The sequence below is a fragment of the Hippocampus zosterae genome, chromosome 16 (genome assembly GCF_025434085.1).
Source record: "Hippocampus zosterae strain Florida chromosome 16, ASM2543408v3, whole genome shotgun sequence".
Classification (NCBI taxonomy): domain Eukaryota; kingdom Metazoa; phylum Chordata; class Actinopteri; order Syngnathiformes; family Syngnathidae; genus Hippocampus; species Hippocampus zosterae.
In genome coordinates, this window is record NC_067466.1 from 19286789 (window position 1) to 19310139 (window position 23351).

At 54.0% G+C, this 23351-nt stretch overlaps 4 protein-coding genes across 8 annotated transcripts; 3 read left to right on the top strand and 1 right to left on the bottom strand.

Moving 5' to 3' along the window:
- The first annotated feature begins 406 nt into the window (after positions 1–406).
- Positions 407–8230, top strand: supt20 (SPT20 homolog, SAGA complex component). 4 transcript variants are annotated; one of them, XM_052047078.1, is made up of 23 exons: positions 407–614; positions 1033–1137; positions 1280–1315; positions 1404–1529; positions 1616–1742; positions 1842–1945; positions 2010–2180; positions 2340–2479; positions 2587–2743; positions 3186–3242; positions 3336–3413; positions 3489–3640; positions 3748–3780; positions 4104–4215; positions 4491–4596; positions 4688–4852; positions 5035–5287; positions 5375–5490; positions 5708–5763; positions 5846–5965; positions 6165–6255; positions 6648–6736; positions 7428–8230. In XM_052047078.1, exons 2-23 carry the CDS (start codon positions 1135–1137, stop codon positions 7623–7625), a joined length of 2490 nt encoding a protein of 829 aa, XP_051903038.1. In that variant the 5' UTR covers positions 407–614; positions 1033–1134; the 3' UTR covers positions 7626–8230. The 4 variants fall into 4 exon arrangements, with proteins under 4 accessions (XP_051903038.1, XP_051903039.1, XP_051903040.1 ...); XM_052047079.1 differs by lacking the exon at positions 6648–6736; XM_052047080.1 differs by lacking the exons at positions 6165–6255; positions 6648–6736.
- exosc8 (exosome component 8) lies at positions 7936–10328 on the bottom strand. Its single transcript, XM_052047115.1, has 11 exons — positions 10260–10328; positions 10007–10043; positions 9870–9933; positions 9559–9632; positions 9405–9450; positions 9231–9336; positions 9081–9126; positions 8862–8958; positions 8658–8778; positions 8472–8578; positions 7936–8195 (listed from the first exon to the last, which is right to left on the bottom strand). Exons 1-11 carry the CDS (start codon positions 10274–10276, stop codon positions 8086–8088), a joined length of 825 nt encoding a protein of 274 aa, XP_051903075.1. The 5' UTR covers positions 10277–10328; the 3' UTR covers positions 7936–8085.
- A 391-nt stretch (positions 10329–10719) lies between these two features.
- On the top strand, positions 10720–13614 carry alg5 (ALG5 dolichyl-phosphate beta-glucosyltransferase). Of its 2 annotated transcripts, none has more exons than XM_052047110.1 (10): positions 10720–11052; positions 11281–11449; positions 11662–11708; positions 11797–11865; positions 11955–12047; positions 12128–12247; positions 12339–12398; positions 12472–12623; positions 12824–12909; positions 13106–13614. In XM_052047110.1, exons 1-10 carry the CDS (start codon positions 10990–10992, stop codon positions 13219–13221), a joined length of 975 nt encoding a protein of 324 aa, XP_051903070.1. In that variant the 5' UTR covers positions 10720–10989; the 3' UTR covers positions 13222–13614. The 2 variants fall into 2 exon arrangements, with proteins under 2 accessions (XP_051903070.1, XP_051903071.1); XM_052047111.1 differs by having other exon boundaries at positions 10721–11052; positions 12128–12241.
- Positions 13615–13982: 368 nt separating this feature from the next.
- On the top strand, positions 13983–23244 carry LOC127588830 (FRAS1-related extracellular matrix protein 2-like). Its single transcript, XM_052047695.1, is given in 6 exon segments — positions 13983–16273; positions 18296–18514; positions 19018–19248; positions 21024–21265; positions 22038–22139; positions 22141–23244. Coding segments are annotated over 6 exon segments (3540 nt in total). The 5' UTR covers positions 13983–14046; the 3' UTR covers positions 22660–23244.
- The last annotated feature ends 107 nt before the right edge of the window (positions 23245–23351 follow it).

Below are 23351 nucleotides of genomic sequence, written 5' to 3' on the forward strand. Positions count from 1 at the left end.
TTTGTGTGCCGCTAAGTACCGGATTGTTTTTCTTAAAAGTGCGAACACTCAATGAGGTTTTTTCAGTGGACTTTTGTCACCTGCTTTCACACCTCGAGAATGGCCCAAGAGGTCATAAAACGAATGAAATGTATCATTGACTGTATGTACATTGGCCTTTCTGCACTAATTGCGCCTTGGATCTGCGGGCCTCTTCCGCCCCCTGCTGCACACTTGTGGTAACGACACTCGGTTTGGATGGATTCTCATTGGCCGCAACCAGAGGCGTCGGTCAATGAAGTATTAGTGCAAAGCTTCTCGGCGATGTACTTGTCGTGTGTCGGGTGCCTTCTGAGCGATTTCCCGAATCTGTTTTCCAACGCAAAACGTGCGCGCGCATCTATCCATCCATTCATTTTCTAAACGGGGCGTTTCGGTCCAACTTGCCGCTAGGGGCCTACGTCAGCCGGTGAACTCCGCCCACCTGCGCCCCAAACGGGAAGTTGAGCTGTTGTTGTCACACTGGAAGAAGATGGCGGCCGCTCCTACTTTTTTTCAATGAAGACTCCGATGTTTCCCTCGGCTTTCGTTATCCCCGCTTTGGAGGAGCTGTTGGCCGCTATGCAACCCGCAAGGCGAGTACACCCTCCCCGCCAAGCGTGTCATGGTAGGGGCGTCGTTTTCTACCGCGGAGAATTGGAAAGAAAAAAAACTACAATTTAAAAAACAGCCCCCTCGAGCTTCTGCACCCTCGTAGCGGCGGGTTAGCATGCTAACTTTAGCCGCGCACGCCTTCAGCGGGTCGAGCATCCGCGGAGGCGCTCTACGGCCACGCGTGTGCCATGTCTTCAAATATCTTAGCTTGAAGCTGTCGACTAATTGCTTTTTGTCGTTATGAAGGTGTAATAAAAGCATGTTTGGACGCAACGCACAACTTTGGTGTACCGGAGCTTGCCGAGCGCTTTTCTTCTTCGTTGGTTATGAGGCACTGGCCCAGCTGGCCTTCCAGTTTGCTTTAACGTGTTTCCCCAAATGTGTCTTCTTGCCACACAGGGCGTGAATCCTCGCTTTAGGAGGGCGACGGTGAGGGGGTGGGAGGGGGCGGGGGGCAGGCAGCAACGTCTACTGTCGCCCTGTCGCTGGCGGCTCACCACAATGGTAAATTCGACCTCATCCTAATCGATCATCTTAAAAGTAGTCCATACCTTGTGTAAGAAATGAAACCTCGAAAGGTCCACAGGCATTGCTTGTTTATGTATTCACTGAATCATGCACCCCCCCCCCTCTCTCTCCCCCCCAGCAACAAGTATTGGAATATGCATTAGATCGAGCTGAGGTAAGCATTGTTTTTCTTGACCCTTTCCTTAACGTGCCATGCGGACTCTTTCAATTCTTAAATGTTTTCGCGCGACCGCGTTGCTCAGTACATTGTGGAAAGCGCTCGCCAGCGCCCCACCAGGAGGCGTCTTTCCTCTGGCGGCAGGAAGAGTTTGTATCAGAAGCTGTACGAGCTCTACATCGAAGAATGTGAGAAGGAGCCGGAGCTGAAGGTCGGTCTCTCCGGGCCAATCCGCGGGGGCTTCTACGCACTTGACGCCGTGACCGGTTTCGCACCTCATCCGCGCGTGTGCGGCAGAATTTCAGGAGGAACGTGAAGCTGCTGGACAAGTTGCTGTCTCAGGAGTCGGCGCCGTGTCTGGTGGTCAACTTGTACGCCGGCAACGACGGCTACTCGCTCATGCTCAGGGGCAAGAATGGATCAGGTGAGGGGGAAAAGACCCAGACGGGGGCCACAGTCAAGTCGCTCCGATGTTCCGACTCCGAAAAAAAAATGTTGTTCCTCCCATCCTGTTGCTGGGCAGATTCTGAAACGATCCGCCTGCCGTATGAAGAAGGAGAGCTGTTGGAGTACCTGGATGCCGAGGAGCTGCCGCCTGTTCTTGTTGACCTGCTGGAGAAGTCACAGGTGTGTGGGTGGGGTGTGGGGGGGTGTCCAAAAGCTTCCCACATCGTCACTTGCCGTTGTCCAGGTGAACATCTTCCACTGCGGCTGCGTCCTGGTGGAGGTGCGAGATTACCGGCAGTGCGCCAACACCAAGATTCCCTCCTACCAGAGCAGGCACGTTCTGCTCAGGCCCACCATGCAGACTCTTGTTTGTGACGTTCACGCCATGACCAGTGACCACCACAAGTGGACGCAGGTATGCCCCGCCCCCCCCGCGACCCCAGACCCCCAAACCAAATGATAAGAAACCAAGGTTGCGCTGTACAAACCCTTTGGAAAATTGCCACCACACCACACAGACGCACTTGGTTTCCACGGCAACCTCTCACCCCCCCCCCTCCCCCCACCCCCCCAGGACGACAAGTTGCAGCTGGAGAGCCAGCTGATCTTGGCCACGGCTGAGCCCCTGTGCCTGGACCCCTCCATCTCCGTCACCTGCGCCGCCAACCGGCTGCTCTACAACAAGCAAAAAATGAACACCCGCGCCATGAAACGGTACCGCCGCATGAGAAGCCCCTCGACCCCCCCCCCCCCCCCCCCAAATACCGTTTGAGAGTCTCGCTCCACTTGATTTATTTTTTTGTGAAATTTGCGCCTCGAAGGTGTTTCAAGAGGCACTCTCGGGCGGCGCTGAACCGTCAGCAGGAGCTGTCGCAGCTGGCCACGCCGCGCCAGCTGCGCCTCTACGACTACCTGCAGAAGAGGAAAGAGAGGAAAGCCGCGCCCGTCATCGACCTGAAGATCTCCAAGATCGGAAACGTGAGCGCCCCCTCCGCCGCAATTTCCGTCATCGTTTCCTACCCGTTTGAGGTGTCCATCGCTTTGCGGCTTCTGGAGCTTGACGGTTCCAATCGGATGACGTCAGTTCTGCCTATCAAAAGCTTTCTGGTGTTGTGGGAAGCACCCCCCCCCACCCCCCATAACTTTTGGCTCTTGCTACTTGTGGTCAGTTCCCGCAAGAAAAAACTGGTCCTGGGCTTCTCAAAGGTAACACGAGTTCTCGATATTCGTAGTTACGCAACCCAAACGTACTGCAGGCCCCGCCCCCAAAGGTTCCCGGACCGCCTTGTCTTTTGACCCCGGCAAATGACCCCGGATTGACATTTCCATCCCGTCATAGCCTCCGGATGCGCATCCGAGTCCGGTTTTCATCGTCGCGCTTGGTTTTGCTTCCATGTTTAGTTTTTCTTTTGTCGCGCAGTGCGTGGACATGTGGAGACAGAACAGCTGCCAGCTGAGCGTTCCCAAAGAAATCGACGTAAGTGCGGCTCTCCGACGCGGGCGGGCGGGGCGTTGGGGCGGGTTTCCTCAACGCGGAAACGGAGCGTGATGGAGATGCCTTTGCTGGCAGGTGGAAAAGTACGCCGTGGTGGAGAAATCGCTGCGCTTGGAAGATTCTCAGCCCAATACGGTCATCTGGCCCGCCGAGGTACGTGCGTTTGATCGTCTAGCGTCTGAAATTCCAGGAATTTAGGACCAAACTCTCCGTTTCTTCCCGGCGCAGGAGGTGGTGGACGACTACGACTTTGAGTGCGAGGCGGGCGGTCAAGCCCAGAGGACCAAGGTGTCCATCATCCAGTCGCCGGGTGACCCGCTGGTGTACGGCAAGATCTTCTGCGCCAAAGACGGCACCCACCTGAAGCTCACCCATCCGCCGTAAGACCTCCGACTTGGTGCGCGCCGCTAAACGGCTACTGCTGAATTCATTAATAACCTTGCGATTTTATTCCCCCCCCCCCCCCCCCCCCCCTTCCCCGCCCTAGTTTCCTCATCGGATCAAAAATGGACGCTGAGCGGTGAGTGGGCACAGTGGAGAGCATTTGAGCTATTCTAGTCAGATCTCGTAATGTGCGATCGAGTGGACGCCCCGCCTACATTTTTAGAAGGCGATCGCTGAAATGAGTCGATCGCAAAGCAATCGCAAAGCCTCCGAGGCCGATCGTAGTGCCGATGTTTGCTTCAGAAGTTTGTTTCCGGCTTTACCTCCGACGTTAGCTTTCAACCGGAGCTTCGCAGGAGCTTTCCGAAGTTCCGGTCGGACAGCGCCTCTAATGTTTGTTTTCTTTGGGGCGGGGGGGCGATCGCTAATGCCTGTTGACGTTGTTTCCGTGTGCGTCAGGTTCCTGGCGCAGTACAAGTGCGTGTACGAGCGAGATGTCAAGTGTCAGGTCAAGATGTCGCACAACTCGAGCAGCCTGGCGCCGGCGCCGCCTTCTCCCGACAAGGACGAGGTGCCCCCTTTATCATCATCATCATCATCTAGTCGGGGGGGGGGGTGGAAAAAAAATGACGAGATCGGCCTCGTTTCTTGACTTTTGTTTGGACAAATCCAATGGCGGTTGAATCCAAAAGCTGCGTGTGACACCCACCCTGTCGTGGGACCCGGCGTGTAAGAAAACGGGGGGGGCTCTCGTCATTTTTTATTTATTTTTTTCCTCGATGACTCGAAGTAGATGCTCAACGCGCGGGTTGTGATCGGCGCGCGCCGTGTCGTCGCCGCCGTCAGGGTGACGCCTTTTCTCCGCTGGTGCAAACGTCCGCCTTGGGCAAAGGAGCGAAGCACCGGCCGCAGCCCGTCAAACTGCCGCCAGGATCGGGTAGCGGCTCCTCAGGTATGCGCCCCCCCACCCCCCCTATTGACAGCGGCGCCGACTTTGCGCTCGCTGCTCCGCACCAAAAGTGTCGTTTTGCGTCTGCCCGTAGGTAATCCATACAGCTCCCAAAGCGCAAGTGGTCTTCTCAAGTGTCCTACGCCGCCCCCGCCCCCCCCGGCCAAAGGCCAGCCTCTGAACAGGAAGCACTCGGTGGAGCTGGGGCAGGTGGGCCTGCTGTCCCCCGCCTCGCTTTCGCCCATGAGCTCGACGCAAAGTGAGTACGAGCCCCAAACCGTGTGTATCCATTTTAAAAATGGACGCCTCATTGCCCCCCCCCCCCCCCTCCGTCCCCCCCGTCCGTTTTTCACCAGATTCCTTTCAATGGAGAAATTGAGCACATTCCCGATTTCTCAGTCCGTTTGTATCAATCCAAAGTGAAATAGGCTTTTGTCGCAGGGTCGGGCACCCCCACCAACACGCCGTGCTCGACGCCGCACGCCGCCGACTCGCTGGGGGCGGCGGCGCCCACGGAGGCCCCCGGCCAGCCCCCCCTGCTGGCACCGTTCGCCCAGCAGCAGCTGGCCCTCGGCCAAGCGCTGCCCGTCATGACCATCCCGCTGGCCAGCGCCGCCGGCGCCGGCACCACCTCCTCGCCCGTCGCGGCCAACCCGGCCGGCCTCAACTTCATCAACGTGGTCGGCTCCGTCTGGTGAGTGACACGCCCCCCCCCTCCCCCCCCCCCCCCCCGCAGTCTTGAGGCCGTTTGCCGAGCATTTTTTTTGTGACGTGGTGGCAGCAACCCGCAGACGCTGGTGAGCGGTTCCAACCCCATGCTCGGTCCCGGACTGAACCTGAGCGGAATACTGCCACCTGGAGGCCTGGTGCCCCCCGTGCAGCCCGGCGCGCAGACCGGTCAGTAGCGGCGGCCATCCCGAATGCTGACGCTCGGCCTTTTTTCATCCGTAAACGCCCGCTCATCCCTTCTAATGAATTCATTCTCTCAATATATCTCAATGAAATAGTTGAGGGGGGGGGGCATTTAAATGAATGCGACAAACGTGACGGGACGTGTGATTGTCTGTTGTTGACGTTGTTCGACGCTTCTCATGTTTGTTTCCCCAAACGGCAGCGAATCACTTTGGCCTGAACAGCGGCGCGGGGCTGCGACCGCTCAACTTGCTGCAGGTAACCGCCGCCGGTCCCCTTTTTTGTCTTTCCGGCGTCGGCGCCGCGTCGTGAAAGGCACGCGTCTGTTTGACACGCTCAGATCCCGAGCGGGCCGCTCATCTTCAACCCCATGCAGCAGCAGCAGCAGCAGCAGCAGCTGTCGCAGTTCTCCCCGCAGAGCCACTCGGCCACTTCCAGCCCTCAGCAGCAGGGGGAAGCGGTGAGTCCGCATGCGCTCTGACGCTCCGCAGTCTCCGCTTGCTTGCGACGCATGCTTCTTGTGTATGTTTGCGGCGCCTTCCCGACAGACCCAGACCCCCCCCCCCCCCCCTCCCACCGCCGTTTATCGTAGGCCACGCTCTCCGCTTGGCTGCAGCGGGCCCCCGCTAAACTCCAAATGAACATTTGTGGTGTTGCAGGGTGACCAGGGCGCCGACCCGAGTTTAGGCAACCAGCAAACGGCCGTCATCAACTTAGGCGTGGGCGGCTTCATGTCTCCGCAGGCGGCAGGTACGACAGTCCCCCCCCCCCCCCAAAAAAGAATTTACACACTCAACACACGCATTTCCTTCCTCCATGTAAGCGTCGCGAGTGCCACCAGTGAGCTCGCGCGTTGTAGTCGACTCTGTAGCCAAAACGTGGCGGTTGTACTCAACTTTTCTTTCTCCTCTGCTGCGTTGACTTTGTTTTATCACCCCCCCCCCCCTCCCCCCTCCCTTCCGCCCCCCCCCCCCCCCCCTTTCTCAACCTCCTTCCGTTGCATCTCCTCACGCAATGTTTCCTTTTTGGTTTGACCCTTTTCGTTGTCATGTTTTCCCTCCTGGGGGGAATACCTGCCCCCACCCCCCCTTCCCTCCCTCCCCCTCCTTTTATCCTCCTCCCGCCTTCCCCACCATTATTAGTGCTGTCCCAGTTGGGCTGTGGGCTGGACGGGTCTGGGCCCCCGCTGCCTTCTCCAAGGCTTCAACAGCAGCACCAGCCTCAGATCCAAGTAACTGTGACATGGACATACACACACACGTGCACGGGGGCCATTCAAGAAATGACCAAAAAAGGCAAAAAAGAAAAGAAAATGTCAACAAATTGGATCAAGTTTGAATGAGCCGCCCCCCCCTCCCCCCCTTTGAGAAGCACATCAGTCACTCCATCTGTGTTGTATGTCGAGCATTCCGATTGGCCGCCGCCACGCCAAGCATGGTGCAGAAGCGTTGTCCCATTGGCTGCATGGGTGCTGCGGTCGTCACGGTTACCTCGTCGTCTTAAAGCGTCAAAACGGGCTCGCTGGCATCCGTGCTGCCTCCGTATGACAACACCCGCATTTTGATTCTACGTGTCGTGAAAAGCGGACGATTACGATGACAATTATTGCCTTGTCAAGAATTGCGTTATTTGCTCTTACTTTGTTTGTTTGTCGGTGATTGTTCCGGAGCTTCGGACGCCATCTTGTTTTGAGCCGTCGTCCTCCATGTTGATGAGCGTCAAGTCACTACGCTGCGCTGAAGACAAGTGGGCGAAATTGTCGTTTTTTTTTAGTGGTGGTGAGGACAAAAAGTGTAGCAGTACATCTTGAATAAATGCTCAAGGTGTTTGTCCGCACGCTTGTGACATCATCCCGCCGCCATTAGAATGACCACGCCCACTTCCTGCCGCTGACGTTGTTCTTTTTGTGTTTCCTGATGTAGTTGCAATTCTTGCAGCACCAAATGCAGCAGCAGCAGCAAATGGCTATGGCGGCGGCGGCGGCCCCCCAGGGGGTGGCGGGGGCACCGCAGCATACCGCCAATCAAGCAAGAAGTAGGAGGAAGAGAAGCACGCCGCAAGCCCTCCCCAAACCTCGCCAGGCGGAAACGTTGCCCCCCGCCACGCCGAGGCGCGAATGATCCGCAAGGAAGGAACTTTGTTGTTGTTTTTTTTTAACACCCCAGCCACACAAAATGGAAAAAGGGTCCTTGTAGCTGAATACTTCCACAAAGACCCCCCCCCCCCCCCCCACTCAAGAAGATTTCTCCTCCATGGGTTTGGGGGCGTGTCCCAAGAGAACTCCTCACCGCACATGTACCCGCAGAACAAACGGATCCCTCGGGGGGGGGGGGGGCCGCCGTCTACCTCTGGAACCGACCGCTTTTGTACGCCGGCGCTGGATTTGGAGCCGTGAGTGTTGACACATTTCTAGACACTTATGAAATAACTTTTTAAAAGATGACTTTTGTCAGCATTTTATTGTGAAAAAAAAAAAAACAGATGAATATATATTGACAGTGAAAAATACAACTTATATAAACACATATATACAGCTATGTATGTATATATATGTCTATATAAGCGCTTGCCCTTCTATTTTTATACGATGCTTTTGATGACTTTGTCGACGAGTTTGTGGATTTCTTTCTGCCGCGCCGTCGCTCGGCTGATCAACTCTTGGAGTCTCTCCCCAGACAAAGGCGTGCCACCTCAAAGAAAAGACAAATAAACGTCAGAAATGGCATTTTCTAACTGTCGAGTCCATATCAACGCAACGGTTTCCCACTTAGACGCAAACGCCAACAAACGAACGTGGACACCGCCCAAAATTATTATGAGCCTTCAGCCACTGATTTGAAAGCAGGATTGAAGAACGAGAAGATTGAAGAACGCTCTTCTTCTTACCAAGTCCTGAAACTGGGGACTAAATTTAAAATTTCCCAGTTTCCCTGAAGGCATCACAAGACAGAAGCCGCAATCCTGACCTGGTTTGCGCACGGTGCACAGGCGTCCTTCCTCATCCGTCACCACGGTGAGGCGAGCGGTGGCCAGTTGCTCCTCTTCGGCCGCGGGGTCGACCAGGACGACGGAGCTGCGAGGACACCAAACGGACGTCGCGCTTTGGAACCATCGGGACGCCATTGAGGCGGAAAGAAAAGTCCTGCGCTCACTCGTCAAAGATGCAAAAGGAGGCGGCGATGGGATGCTTGCGAATCTTCAAGCCGCGTCGCTTTCCCAAGTCCACCTCCGGGGCGCCGGTGTCGCCGTTCACGCGGACCTTGGGGAGCCTGGCTGCGCGGGGGGCCAAAACCAAGAAGATGAAGACGAGGAGTCGACGGCACGAACGCGAAACCGGCGGAAGGCGTTCTACGCACTGTTCTTCAGAGCGGACAGCATGGCCAGCGCGCACGCGTCCAACACGTTGCCGTCGTAGTCCAGACATATCAGGTCGCAGTACAACGACCAGCACAGCTACGGGAAGGAACGTCCGCAAATTAACCAAACTAAAAAATATGAAACATACTTTCCGTTTCATTTTAACTTTTTCTATTCCGACTTGCTTTTCGAGTCATTTATGACTTTGCGTCTCTTACCTTGCCTCGCTCAATACACAAATCCTCCATCTGTAACATTTCCGAGCTGCGGTGACAAATTGATGGATTAATTATTTTTTTATCAATAAAAATCAGACATCAGAAAAGTTGAGTTTAAAAGATAAATAAGTAGGATGGTAAGCCACGCACCTCTCAATGATGTCGGCCATGAACTGACTGGCAGCCTGCGCCTGCTCCCCCGGCGGTCCGGGTCGGAACTGTGAGGAGCACAGAGGTGGCAGGTCCACGTTGGGCACTGGAAATGGGCCAAGTTATCAAAAAAAAATATATTCCCAAATTCTTCATTCATCGGCCAGAACTCACCTATGAAACCTTTCCCCGTTGCCTCCACCGACGGGTTGGCAAGCTCCTGCACGAGAATACAAAAAAAATGAAGTCGCAACTACAACTTGCCCGGTGGCATCGGTTCCTGCACACCAGGAGCTCATGTTTCTTCTCCATCTTGAAACTCGTTTACCGCTTTGACCCCACAGATGACGGTGGTGTTGCCCAACTTCACCAGCGCCGAGCCGTCTGCCGTACTGATGGACCCTGAGGACAGTTGCGCAATGAACTCGGGAATTTTACACTTTTGTGCAACTTTGTGAGGAGCAAAAGAACGTCTGGAAGGAAACGTGTTGTTTTCAGGCAGGGGGGGCCAAATCCGGGCCTGTTTGAGACGTAGACCTCTTTTAATGCACTTGTAGGAGGGAAATCTCTACAAGGGGCTGGATCGGAGCTCTCGAGTACCGCGGCCTGTTGTCGGGGCTGTAAAAGAGTGCAACTAACCAATGTTGACCGTCGTGGTTCGGAATTCGTGCAATTCGCGTCCATCTGGCCGACAGTTTTCTTTCTGGAAACACGAAAATGTGCAAGGTGACGTTCTTGTGGTGTACTATTACATCAAAAGCTCGAACGTTACCCACCAGAAATTTCCGGTGGTACTCCAAAGGCTCAGCCGTCCTGAACACAACCAAAACCAAACACGAAATCAATTGCGTTGGGATTGAATTGATTCGAAGCAAGTCGCCACGTTTTGGTTATTGACAAGTACATATAAGCACACGAGCTCACGTGTATAAAAGCCTCACTTTGAATTCGCTAAATGAGTACATAAATACGGATACATTTTATCGATAACGGCGATTAAATGGTGAATTTGCGAGCGGGCTTTCTTACTTGAATCCCGCAGCCATGATGTTTTGTTTAGCCGCGCGGATCGAGGTTGAACTACGGAAGCCGGCAGGAAAAAGAAAATGCCAGTTTTTTTATGTACAGTAACTAAAATAAGCAGCATGTATAATGTCGGTTTTAACTTTGGCCCCAATCGGTGCTTTATAAAAAATGGTTAATATGCGGATTTTATTTTTTTGTAATTATTATTTATTAATATTGTCGTTACGTTATTTTAATCTAGGAAGTCAGGGGGAACCCTTTGGGTAAAGCTACTACTCACAGTACTCACATAAAGTCATTAAACTAACCACGACAAATCGTACAGCCATCCAGTAATTAATATTCTCCATTGTTGAAAGTAATATTTTATGACATCCCCGTTTTACATACTTGTCGGAAATCCTCCTGACCTGCAGGTGTCAGTACACGCGTGACTGCGCCTGTGGTTTCTCGACACAACCAATGACGTGTCAATCCGGAAACTTGCACTACCGGGTTGCCGCTGTGTTCACTTGTGATTGGAAGTGAGCAGAAAGGAAGGAACGACTCGTACTTGTGCAAATATGAACTTATAGTCCGACCTCGTTGAATTGACGAACCTTTTGCTGGTCAAGTGCCCTTGAAACTTGGAAAAATACAAATAGTCACCTGCGCGGAAGAAAGCTGACTAGCTCCGCGGCAAGCTTGCCGTGAGAGCTCACAGCCGATTCCGTTCAGCACACCTGTCCCAAAAATGGACTGCATCTGTGAGATACTTCAAGTTTTGGCAGGCTTGCTGATTGCGGCTGTAATTGTGGTAAGTGGACAGACAGTTCGGGTTCGTAGGAGCTCTGTGGAACAAAACGCCGGGTACACAAGCTAGTACTGTATACGCACAGAAGTGCCGCTCGGATATTTTTGATTTTTGAAAAACGGTTAGAAGTGGCTTTTTTTTTTGCAAGGTGTTTGTCATTCATGCCATGAACTTGATATTTTCCCTACAACCCTAACCTCAAATCCAAACTGACTCTTTTGTTGTGCTCAGCTTGTGATGGTGGCGCACCTCACAGCCACCGTGGCCAACCTGACGCGGGACAACAAGGAGAAACGCTTCGTCACCGCTACCGGTGCAGAGGAGCTGTTCCCCAGTCTGCACGACCCCCCCTCAATAGAACTCTCCGTGGTGGTGCCTGCCTACAATGAGGAGCTGCGGAGTGAGTGACTACTCCAACAACCCCAGCCCCCCACGCCCCCCATTTTTTTAATAAAATAAACATATGACGGTCATTTATTGACTGGGTGAAAAAAAATATAAACCTGCTGTAGACCACAGCTCACAGCAACTCACACGCCACACAACACTTCAAGGATACTTGTATATGTAAATATATATATTTAACCTTTCATCTTGCGTGTGTTGTTTCAGTGCCGCTCATGTTGGATGAAGCTATGGACTATTTGGAGAGCAGGCAGGTCAGTATGAAGCTTAAGAGTAATATGACACCGTTCCATGCTATTTGTGTGGCAGCGTTGAACCATTTTTTGCACTCTTCATTCGCAGAAACGCCAAGCGACGTTCACCTACGAGGTTATTGTGGTGGATGATGGCAGCAAAGACAAAACCACAGAGGTGAGATACTCGTTTACTGTCTGGATGTATTCATTTGAGATCTTCTACGTGAAATATAATGCATCCTTTACACTGCGCTCAATTACCAGGTGGCCCTGCGGTACACCAGGAAGTACGGCGCTGAGAAAGTGCGAGTTTTGACGCTGGTGAAGAACCGGGGAAAAGGCGGCGCAGTGCGCTTGGTGAAAGATAGTTAGCGTCCCGCTCGCAACGGTTAGCACGCTAACACGCTGACGCGCGTTTCGTTTGTGTCTTCGGGAAGGGAACGCTGAGCTCCAGGGGCCGCCTTGTCCTCATGGCGGATGCCGACGGCGCCACCAAGTTCGCCGACATTGAAAAAGTGGAAGTGGGCCTTCGAGACCTCAGTCCCAAACCGGTAAAAGTTGAGTACGAATCATGGAGGGAAGCCAGCTGATCTTTTTTGTCTCTTGTGCGATATGGCCGCCATTTTGTGACTCATTTGTGGTTTCCAGGACAACATGGCCATCTCGTGCGGTTCCCGAGCTCACCTTCAGCAGGACGCCGTCACTCAGGTAAACACGAGCAGGCGCTACCGCCACTCCTTTTGAACCTTTGTAACCTTTTTTTTTTGCATTCTCGCCTCAGCGCTCGCTGTTCCGCAACTTCCTGATGCACGGTTTCCACTTCCTGGTTTGGTTCCTTTGCGTGCGCGGCATCCGCGACACGCAGTGCGGCTTCAAGCTTTTCACCCGCGAGGCGGCGCTGCGCACCTTCTCCTCGCTGCACGTGGAGCGCTGGTGAGGACGGTGGCGGCAGCGCAAACCCCCCCTACCGTAATCGCCGTGTTGCACACAATCACCGGCGTTAGCGTAGCGGTCCCAAGCGTTCGTCTCCAAAAAAGCTATTTTGACCTAAAACAGATGTTTCATATGACTCAAATATATTTTTCAAAACTGCCAACAATGATTCGTGTAAAGTTTGGACGCGTTGTTCGCAGGGCTTTTGACGTGGAGCTCTTGTACATCGCGCAGTGCTTCAACATCCCCATCGCAGAAGTGGCCGTCAACTGGACTGAGATAGAAGGTGACGTGACGAGTCTCTTTCTTGTTTTCTTTTACCTCCTTTCTTTTGGATAATTCTGGTGGACTTGAACCCCCCCCAGTACTGTACCGGCTTCCTTTGACGGATAACGGCTAGACTGGGTGAAATTTGCCTTCCAAGGCCGCTGGGAAAAAGGGGCTGGCGGCCAGAATTAAGCATGTTTGTGTCCCATCCTCAGGCTCCAAGCTGGTTCCGTTCTGGAGCTGGCTCCAGATGGGTCGAGACCTGATCTTTATCCGCCTGCGCTACCTGACGGGAGCCTGGAAGCTGCAGCAGCCCAGCAAGAGCCGCTAGCCAGTCGCTAAAAGACACCGGCGCAACCTAAAGGACCCAATTGCAAGACAACAGAAGGCAGTTGTCAGTCAGTGCGGTTCTGCCCCCCTGGTAACGGTCGTTCAATGAAAATCTTTCGGTTCTTGGCTCTGAAGTCATGTACAGTTTTTGGGGCCTCGGGAGAAGTGGCAGTAAAAAAGGCCAAAAACCACACGGAGGCAGGAACCCTAGGATATCAAACGCGCCGACGGCTTTCCATTGGGCAGCTGCCCTTATTTTAAGTGCCAAGTTGGTTTCATTGGTCAGATGGGATGGATTCTTCTTGAAGAAACACGATGCAGGTTGAAGGCAAGCTAAAAAAAAAAAAGATGTGGAGTTGTTTGAGTGGATATAAATAAACGGATTCAAACTATCGACGATGCTTCGCTCGTGTCAATTAGCCAAAATGTGATAACCTGAGCGCCACCTAGCTTTTCGGGGTGCACCTTCCCCAAATTCGTGTATTCATGTCATACCACACGCTACCAGTCGGTGGTGGTGTTGCTCAGCAAGACCCGTTTCTGTTGGCCACATCTTCCAAGCAGGATGAGGAGTTGTAAGTACAGTACTTTCTTTTGCCGATTGTACTCTTGATGATACATGAAGAAATATTTTGCTCTCTGCACTGACATTGTCGTGCTTTTTTTCCAAGAATGGAAAAAATGTTCCAGTCCTTTTTTCTTCCGTTTTTCTTGACAGTGATGAGCGAAACGTTGTCTTTGAGAAGGGCTCCATCGAGCCTCCTGCTTGTGATTGACATCCGTGCTTGGCCAATAGGCAGCCGAGGAGGCCCTCCGCGTGCTTCCAATGCTTGCACGGGAGGGGGCGGGCACACCCTCCCTCTTCCAACCCCCACCCCGCTTCAAGTTCAAAAGTGGGGCGCGCCGCTCGCAAACTGAGAGTGCCGGGACATCAGTCGGCGTGGACTCACACCTGCAGGCCCCCCCCCCACCGCCGCCCTCAACCGTGTCGTTTTTTTTTTTTTTTTTGTTCTCTGCTGACATGTTGTGCTCGCTTCTCCTCCTCTCCCTCTCAGCGGCCGGCGTCGAGCTTTACGCGCAGCCGCCGCTTTACGCGGCGCGCTCGGAGCTCCCGGAGGACGCCATCCTGGTGGCCAACAACGGCATCCGCGTGCCGCTGGGCCGGGCCGTCTTTGTGGACCCGGTGGACGACCTGGTGCTGCAGACGCGGCCGGGCGATGCCTGCAGCCTGACGGTCCTGGACCACGACCCGCTCGCCCGACGCCCCGGCCGCCTCTCGCCCGAGAAGTTCCCGTGCGATTTCGGCCCCGGGGACGTCGCCTACACCCACTACGGGGCCGAGAGTCCGCCGCTGGATCGGGTGCGGCTGCAGCTGCGCTACGACGCGCCCGCGGAGACGGTGGTCATCCCCTTGGTGATCGAGGTGCGGGTGGACTTTACGCCGCTGGAGGTGCTGACCAAGAACACGCCGCTGAGCGTCACCCGCCCGAGGGGCACCAGCGACGCCGTGGACGGCGAGATCTTGGCCTTCACCTTCGACCGGGAGGTCTACGCGTGCCAGGCCGTGTCGTTGGCGGGCAGGAGCGCCCTGCCGCGCTACGGCCGACTGCTGGATGGCGGGAAGCCCTTCCGGACGGCGGACTGCGACCGGCTCACCCGGGCCGACATCCGCTACCGGCACACCTTCCGGGGGCCCTCGCCCGACCGGGACCGCGTCCCCATGGCGGTGGAGCTCCGGGACCGAGAAGGCACCCTGGTGAAGCGGGAGCATTTCCAGCTGACGGTGCACATCGGCCACGGCCGGGAGAACACGGCGCCCAGGCCCAGTTTGGCGGCCAGCATGACGATGGAGGTGAGCCAGTTCGCCATGACGGCGCTGACGCCCGAAATGCTGGCGGCGGAGGACGCCGAGGCCGACCCGGGGGACTTGGCCTTCAACGTCACCTCGCCGCTGTCGTACGAGGAGGGCTACATGGTCAGCACCGACGACCAGAACCTGCCCGTCACCTCCTTCTACCAGCGGGACCTGCGGGACCTCAAGATCGCCTACAAGCCGCCCTCGCTGGATGCCCACAGCGAGCGGATCTTCCAGTTGGAGTTTGAAGCGGTGGACCCGGAGGGAGCCGCGTCGGACCCCTTTGTGTTCACCATCGTGGTGAAGCCCCTCAACCCGCTGGCGCCGGCGGTGACCCGCAACGCCGGTCAGCTGCTGTACGAGGGCCAGTCCCGGCCGCTGGTTACCGGCGGCAACCTGGAGATCGCCGACGAGGACGACCCGGAGGCGGTGTGGATCGCGGCGGTGGGCGGCTTGCGCCACGGCATCCTGCTGGTACGGGGGCGCCGCGGCCACGCCTTCGCCGCCGCCGACTTGGCGGCCGGCGCGGTGGCCTACCGGCACGACGGCAGCGACACGCACAGCGACAACATCGTGTTCCGCGTGACGGACGGCAAACACCGCGTGGAGTTCCTCTTCCCCGTCACCGTGGTGCCCACGGACGACGAGCCGCCCGTCGTCGGCGTCAACGCCGGCCTGGTCCTGTCCGAGCGGCGGATGGCGTCCGTGTCGCCGTTGGCGCTCGCCGCCGTCGACGTCGACTCGGACGACGCCGCCGTTCGATTCACCGTGGTCCCGCCCTATTCCGCCGTCGGCGCCTTGCTGCTGAGGCAGTCGGACGCCCCGGCGGACCCGTCCTCCTGGAAATTCAACTCGGAGGACGACGTCTACGAGAAGGAGGTCCGGGAGTGGCTCCAGAGGGACATCACGGAAGGGAGGCTGTTTTACAAGCACGTGGGGCCGCGCAACACGGATACCGTCACCGACCGCTTTGTCTTTACGCTCCGGGACGACAACGACCCCCCCAACGAGTCGGGCCGGGCTACCTTTGAGATCCGGGTGTTGCCCGTCGACACCGTCCCGCCTGAGCTGCACTCGGAGTCGGCCGTCGGAGTCGGGCTGCGCTTGGGCGTCCCGGAAGGGGGCAAAAACGCCATCGGTCCTCAGCACCTGAACGTCAACAACCTGGAGCTGGAAGACGGTGAGACCAAAGACCTTTGTGGGCGTGTCCTCAAGGCGACCCATGTGGACCGTTTTGTCTCAGTTCTCTGCTCAAGTGGATTTTGGGGGGCCGCCGGAGCGCTTTAAATTGTCCCTCGCTGTGATTGTGATTCGGATGTTTGTACAAACGCGAATACAGTCGTAGCTTTGCGCTAAGCTACGAAATTTGCGAATTGTCATTTTATCCGTCGATTGCGTCAAAAAGAAAAAATTGGCTCCTGAACGGCCAACCGCTTTGGAGCCGTTTCCATCTTGACGGTGAGCAAACGACGAGCGTGTGCCTGCGGGGGCCGCCCTCATTAGCCCGAATGCCGCGGAGCTCGCCGCTAGCAAATGGATGTTCGCTGCCTGCGGGCCACGCCCCCTCCGGCGGAGACGCCGCGTTCTGCTTCTTAAAAGAGTGTCAGTTTGACGGCGATGCGCCCACCCCTGCCGAGGAGGACTTACTCGAGTTTCTTTACCTTTAGTATCGATGGCCGGTATCAGATCGATGGCTTTGACGAGGACCCGATACCTGCTAATCGATACTCGGCCATCCCTCGACAAAATAATCAACCGCTCGTGTCGCCGCCATCCCGTAGTCGTCACGGACACCAAATCTATGCAGAAATCATTTGGATTTGCTTTCAGGGGCGTCTACGTCGTTCAGATTTCATCACAAAGGCGTGACAAAGTGATTGGGGGGGGGGCACCGCGGGAGTCGTATGCTTTTCCCTTTACATTTTCGCCAAGGCTCTTAATAAAAAATCTGCTCCAGATCCAGTGAGAATTTGGAGGCATATGAAGGAGATCAGAGCAGAAAGCGACCTCGCTGCCTTTGGGCGTTCGCACTCGCACGCGCACGCCTGAGGGAACTTTGCCGTTCCCGCGAGTTACGTTGGAAGTGCTACAAAAACCTGAGCATTGTTAAAAAAAAAACTTGCGACAACTTTGCTGGGGACTGCAGGAAGTGAGGATTTAATCAGTGGGTGGCCCTGGGGGGTGGGGGGGAGACTGTACGCTGAATTGAGTTTGCCCTTGGGTACGCTCGCAAGGCACTAATCCCACCCCCGCCCCCTCCGGAAAAACATCTACGTAGCTCAAAACGTGTCGCTGATGACGATAAATGCACAGAATTTCTGATGTGATTTTTTGTTGTTGTTGTTGATAACAAAAAAATATATAGTTTTTTTTTTTAACTAAATTTGTAAAAAAATGTTAGTTTTTAATTTTTTAATTGTTTAGTTTTTAATAAACTAAACAATTTTAGTTTAACAAATTGTGAAAAAAAATTGTAAAAAACTTTTTTCACACATTTTTTTTGTTAATATAAAAAAAAAATACAATTTTTTTGGTGAAAAAAAACTAAATTTGTAAAAAAAATAATGTTAGTTTTAAATTTTTTAATTGTTTAGTTTTTAATAAACTAAACAATTTTAGTTTAACTGAAATTGTGAAAAAAAATTGTAAAAAAAAATTTTCACACATTTTTTTGTTAATATCAAAAAAAATTATTTTTTTTGTGAAAAAAACTAAATTTGTAAAAAAATAATTTTAGTTTTTAATTTTTTAATTGTTTAGTTTTTAATAAACAATTTTAGTTTAACTAAATTATATTGTGAAAAAAATTGTACAAAAAATTGTCACAATTGTTTTTGTTAATAACAAAAAAAAATGTGTTGGAAGACAGTTTAGTATGACGGCTAATGTACGCCATTTAAAATGTTTTGAAACGATCACACATCTTCAGGATGCATGAGTTTTTTTTTTTAAGGTCAAGCCACTCATGTTTCAAGCTTGATCGTGATCAATTATGGATGCGCGCGCGCGTGAGTGTCGGCTACACGCTTCCATTATGTATAACAGCGACTTCCGCTTGACCTGTCTGACAGACGGGAGACGCAACGGAAGATGAAGAGGACACGGCGTGTTTTGTCGCGAGGTGAAGAGTTCACCGCTGCCGTGGCGCCTGGCGCCACAAAGCGCAAGCTACAATTTCCTGCGCTGAGTTTTGTTGTTAGCTTCGAGCCTCGCGGCTAACTTGGCGCGCGCGCACACAGCACAACACAACAGACTCTCAGTTGCTCTTTTTGTTGTGTGGCGCGCGTGGCAGGCGGCGACAAGCGGACGGGCCAGCGGTCAAGCGCCGAGCGGTGCCGGATCTCGCTGGAGAAGGACTCGTACGTGGTGGGCGAGGGCGACGTCTTCGTGGAGGTGCTGCTGAGGCGGAGGGGCTACCTGGGTCACACCTCCTTCGTAGGTACGAGCCCCAAAAACAAAGAGAGAGCCCGCATTGGTTCATTTGTACGCCCGTGGGCCCTCGATGACCTTTGACATTGATGAGCAAGTTGGCGTTAGCCACGATTAGCACAGAAACCACATATCAATCGGACTCGGAAGCCGAACTTGAGGCCCGACTGGATTTGCGACTCGAAAAGCCGAACTTGAAGCCACCGGCCGGGCTTGAAACCGTTATTTCAAAACCCGACCCCCACTTGGAACCCCAAACTCGTTCAGACGGCTTAACCCTAGCTTGAACCCAAGAGCGGCTTTGAAACCTGAACCCTGTCTCAAAACCAGTCCTTCCTCTCCCGCCCCTGACTTCCTTTCAGTCCTACCTCCACTCCATGGCTCCCTTCTCCCACCACCTCCCCTTCCACATTCCATGCGTTTGTCTCGCATCATGCGATTGTCTTAAAAGGTTTTGGAGGATCGGCAAGCCGGCAAAGGGTTGCAACGGTCTTCAGTCTGTGTTTCATGTAGGCATCGCTACTCGGGACGGCAGCGCCGAGGAGGACCGGGACTTCCGGGGCGTTCCCCGCGGGCAAGTCCGGTTCGACCCGGGCCAGACCGGGGCCTCCTGGCGGGTCCGGATCCTCGCGGACGGCGAGTACGAGCGGGCCGAGACTTTCCAGATCCTTCTGTCGGAGCCCGTCATGGCGACGTTGGAATTCCCCGCTGCCGCCACCGTGGAGATCCTGGACCCCCGTGACGGTGAGAGCTCAAGCGAGAAACCATCAGTTGCGATAGTCCCGGAAGAGCAAACTCACAGCTAAGCTAACCATCGTCAAAAAATCGCAAAGAGTAGCAACCAAAGCCCCCCCCCCCCCCCCCCGCCCTAAAAAAAGTAATAATAATAAAATAATGGCAGCATCCGGGCGAAAACTCGACACTTCAACATCACGCAGCCTTAAAAAGTTTGTCGACATGACCATAAAAAGTAGATCAGAGCATAAGAACAAGGGGGGGGGGGGAGGCAGGGGGAGGCCGGTTTTCCACTTGGAGATGCTTATTAGTTGAAAACACGGCGCCACTTGTTACGTTTCGGGCCGAGGCGCGGCAGCGGCGGCGGTGGCGGCCGCCCTCCGGACGGACGTCGGCCCCCCAAAGCCGAAGCTCGGCGCCGAGTCGCGCGTCTCCGTCGCATTAGACGAACTTCACAGGCCGAGCGAGTAATGAAGTCACGGGGGAGGCAAAGTCTGACACCAGAAGGATGAGCGCCATGGCGGGCGGGTAGCAACGGATCCGAACAGCAGCCCGCTTTATGCCAACCCCCCCCCCCCTGCAAACTTCACTCAAGAGAGAGAAAGAAAAGATGAAGGACGGCAGGCTTGCTGTTAAGTTGAAGACGTTTCAACTTGGTGCCCCGAGCGCACCCCATAAAAAAAAATAAAAAACGCTGCATAATAGCAAGCGGTCGATTAAAAGGGCATCAAGTCGGCACGGGGGGGGGGGGGCGAGGGGTCTCTCCCACACGAGCTTTTGGGCTGAACAGAAAGCGTTTGATCCACAAGCCAGTCCAACACAATCGCCAAATGTCGCAAAGGAATTGAAAAAGTGGCCCAATGTCTTGATTACAAATTGGTGTTTTCATGGGGGGGGGGGGGTGACCCAAATCGTAATTTTCGATCATTTGGCCTTCTGCGGTGTTCACGTGGACGTCTTGTCGGTGAGCTGCGCCTCACGAATGCAACAAAAACAAAAATCAAAGGAATGAAAGCCATCTTGAGATTGTGGTGACTTTGTCAGCCGACGCGCCCCCCCCCTCCCCCTTTGCTTCTTTCACCCTCATGAAATATTGAAAGTGACAGCGCTGTTTTCCTCACGGAGTTGAACCTGACCCACTTGGCTAAAAAAACAGTACCGGTGTATGCGTGTGTGTGTGTATGTGTGACACCAAGGGGGAGAGGGGGGGGGGGGCCGAATGTGTGACTCCTGCAGCACTCCTGCCTTCCTCATGCCCTCCTGATCTTGGGCATCACGAGTGACTTCCTCTCCCTCCACGGCGGCTTCCTCCACTGGAGCCTCCCGGCAGTCATGTTGGAAAATGCCCTCCCTCTTGTCCGTCTTCTTATTTGGCTAACGACCCCCCCCCCCCCAATAAAATAAAATAAAACTCCAATAAAATTCTTCTCCTTTCAGAGTCAACAAGGCAACAAAAAACTAAAGTATTGGGACGTCTATTTTGGGCAACTCGTGCCGGGTGTGATGAAAACATCTTCACGCCGCGTGGCCCACTTACGGCGTAAAAATACCTCAAAAAGAGTCGAACGGAAAACAACCTGGCGTGTTTGATGCTGACGATTGATGGGGAAAAAAAGAGGGAGGGGGGAGTTTGCTGGCGGATTTTAGAGAATGAGCAGTCACCTTTTTTTGCCCCCACTTGAAAGTACCGCGGAAGATGAAACCTCCGCCTCAGGAAAGCGTCGCTTCAAAAAGTCCTTTTTGAAAAAAGCGGCAGTGATGCGCATGCGCATGCGTGTGTCCAGATGTGGCGTCGAGGCGGGCGGGACCCCAGCGCGTCGCCCACGTTGAGGTCCCGTCTGACAACGCGACCGAGAGGACGGAAGCCTTCGCGCCGTACCCGGAGCCCGACGACAACACGGCGGACGTGGGGGAGGCCCACGTCACCTTCCCGTCCCGGCCTCACGTGCTCTCGCTGCTCCATTATGACCGCCCGGCCGCCGCCGACCCGCAGCCGCCCGCCGGCTATCCCGTCATATGCGTCACCGTGAGTTCACACGTGGAAGGAGTGTGAGAGAGTGTGTGTGTGTGTGTGTGTGTGCGCGCGAGTGAGTGAGTCGGTGCGTAAGAAATTGCCGGTGCGCGTGTGTTGCGTGTGTCTGCCACCCCCCAGGGAGCAGAAATGAAGCAGTCTTGTCACTTTGAGTGTTTCCACCTGCAGGCCTCCGAGACGCTTCAAAGCTTCCCAGATCACGTTGGCAGCTTTTTAAATATAGACGCACACAGAAAAAAAGTGTGGCAAAAAAATGCATCCCTCTTTTCCTGTCACACCATTACAGTGTTCCCCCCCCCCGCCCCCGCTCCCTTCCTCCAGCTGTATCAAGGTTCATCGTTTGTGCCCTTGCTATATCGTGGAAAACGCCAGCACAAAGCACAGCCTTCACTGCTGCGTGTTTTAAGCGGCTGATCTTTGAACACAAACGGTGGCGCAGCACATGTAGACAGAAAAATCTGCATAAATGCCTGCAAACTCGCAGGCATTTATTCTTGACCCTCTTACTGCAGCGTACTCAGCAATTGTGACCGTCTCCCCCCCCCCATTACAGACTGATTTCAAAGTTGACCAAGAAGCACCTCTGCGCCCATTGAATTCAAAGCAAAAAGATTTAAAATTTGCCAAACTGTTTTCATTTCTCTTTATTGCACGCATTGTCAGGACTGCAAGTTTTTGTTGCGTACAATTTTATTAAGTTTTAAGTCTCGTGAGCACATTCGGATCGCATTCCCCGCCATAAACTTCCTTTGACTGCAACCCGCAGGCCTGCAACGCGCGCCACCCAGACTACGAGAAAACGGGTTCCGCCTGCGTCGGCGAGCGGATCGACGACGCCCAGACGCGCTACCACTGGCTCGTCGGCGCCCCCCGCCGGGCCTGCCGGCGTCGCCGCCCCCATGAGGGTGCTCGACTTGGACACCTTCTTCACCTCCTCCGAGGCCATCACGCTGGACTCGATCTACTTCCAGGCGGGCTGGCGGGTCCAGTGCGCCGCCCGGGCCGTCGACTCCAACGGTGACCAGGGCCCGGAGCTCAGCAGTCCCATTGTCACCATCAGCCGGGAGGAAGGTCAGGCCAACATCATTCACGTCGCCCTGAATCGCTTCAAACGACCGTCGGCCCCCGACGGGGCGGAGGCGGGCGAGCCGACGGGCGGCGAGAGGGCGGAGGGTGCGGCGGCCGTGGCGGAGGCCTTGTTGGGCGTGCTGCTCCTGGTACTGACCGGCGGCATCCTGACGTTGGCCTGGCGCTCCGGAGCCAAGTGCGACATCGGGCGGGAACGAGGGCGGCGGGACGACGAATGGGAAACCGTCAAAGGTTCGCTGAGCTCAGAGCCCATCTTGGTGGTCAGGATGCAGCGCTCCCACGACGGCTACGTGGTCTGACACCCATCAAAGGATACCGGAGAAGGATTTCACGTCTTCTCTCTTGCTTTTCCGTACATTTCTTTCATAGGCTGACTTTTTTTTTTTTTAGGTGCATGGTGCTGTGGTACGAGGGCGTATGTAGGCCACGCCCCTAAGGGAAAACCATAAAAATAGGTTTGTTTATTTTAAAGATAAATGTTACAGGTTTTAAATCCGTATTCACGTGAAAAAAAAGCTAAAATATTACAACACTGTCAGAAAAAAAACTTTCAACTAATTAAAAAAAAAGAACGTAAAAAGTCAACATTTGAACTGCACAGGTTTTATGAAAGAAAGTCAAGGACTGCATTTATTACCAGGCGTGATGGCAAAACCAAATCAAGAGATTGGTTGTTACATTCAAGCTCTCATTTACGTTTTGTATCTCACATTTGAACGGAATTGTGGGCTTCTGTCATTTATCTATTCATCACTATTTTCCAGTTGTCTGTTTTCCCGGTGTGTCGTTTCATCACGTCCTTGTCAGTGTGTCGACTTGGAGCTTTTATGACTTGTTTTTTAATTAAATGTATTTATTCGAATACATTTGGACACTTTGCTGGTAGGATGTTGTCATTGTGATCACGAAGTCGCAGTCAAAATAAATTGTAATGAAACAGTCTCCTCACGAGCGTAGATTGTTTTGAGATACCATACTTCTTTGTGATTTT

Excerpts from the sequence above, each read along its gene's own strand:
- supt20 (XM_052047078.1), top strand. Across the intron at positions 1,316-1,403 it reads ATGCATTAGATCGAGCTGAG|TACATTGTGGAAAGCGCTCG; the intron begins GTAAGCATTGTT and ends CGCGTTGCTCAG. Across the intron at positions 6,737-7,427 it reads AGCACCAGCCTCAGATCCAA|TTGCAATTCTTGCAGCACCA; the intron begins GTAACTGTGACA and ends TTCCTGATGTAG.
- exosc8 (XM_052047115.1), bottom strand. Across the intron at positions 9,633-9,869 it reads AACCACGACGGTCAACATTG|GGTCCATCAGTACGGCAGAC; the intron begins GTTAGTTGCACT and ends AACTGTCCTCAG. Across the intron at positions 8,959-9,080 it reads TGTGTATTGAGCGAGGCAAG|CTGTGCTGGTCGTTGTACTG; the intron begins GTAAGAGACGCA and ends TCCTTCCCGTAG.
- alg5 (XM_052047110.1), top strand. The coding sequence starts at position 10,990 with ATGGACTGCATCTGTGAGATACTTCAAGTTTTGGCAGGCTTGCTGATT. Across the intron at positions 11,450-11,661 it reads CTACAATGAGGAGCTGCGGA|TGCCGCTCATGTTGGATGAA; the intron begins GTGAGTGACTAC and ends GTGTTGTTTCAG. Across the intron at positions 12,248-12,338 it reads TCAGTCCCAAACCGGTAAAA|GACAACATGGCCATCTCGTG; the intron begins GTTGAGTACGAA and ends TGTGGTTTCCAG.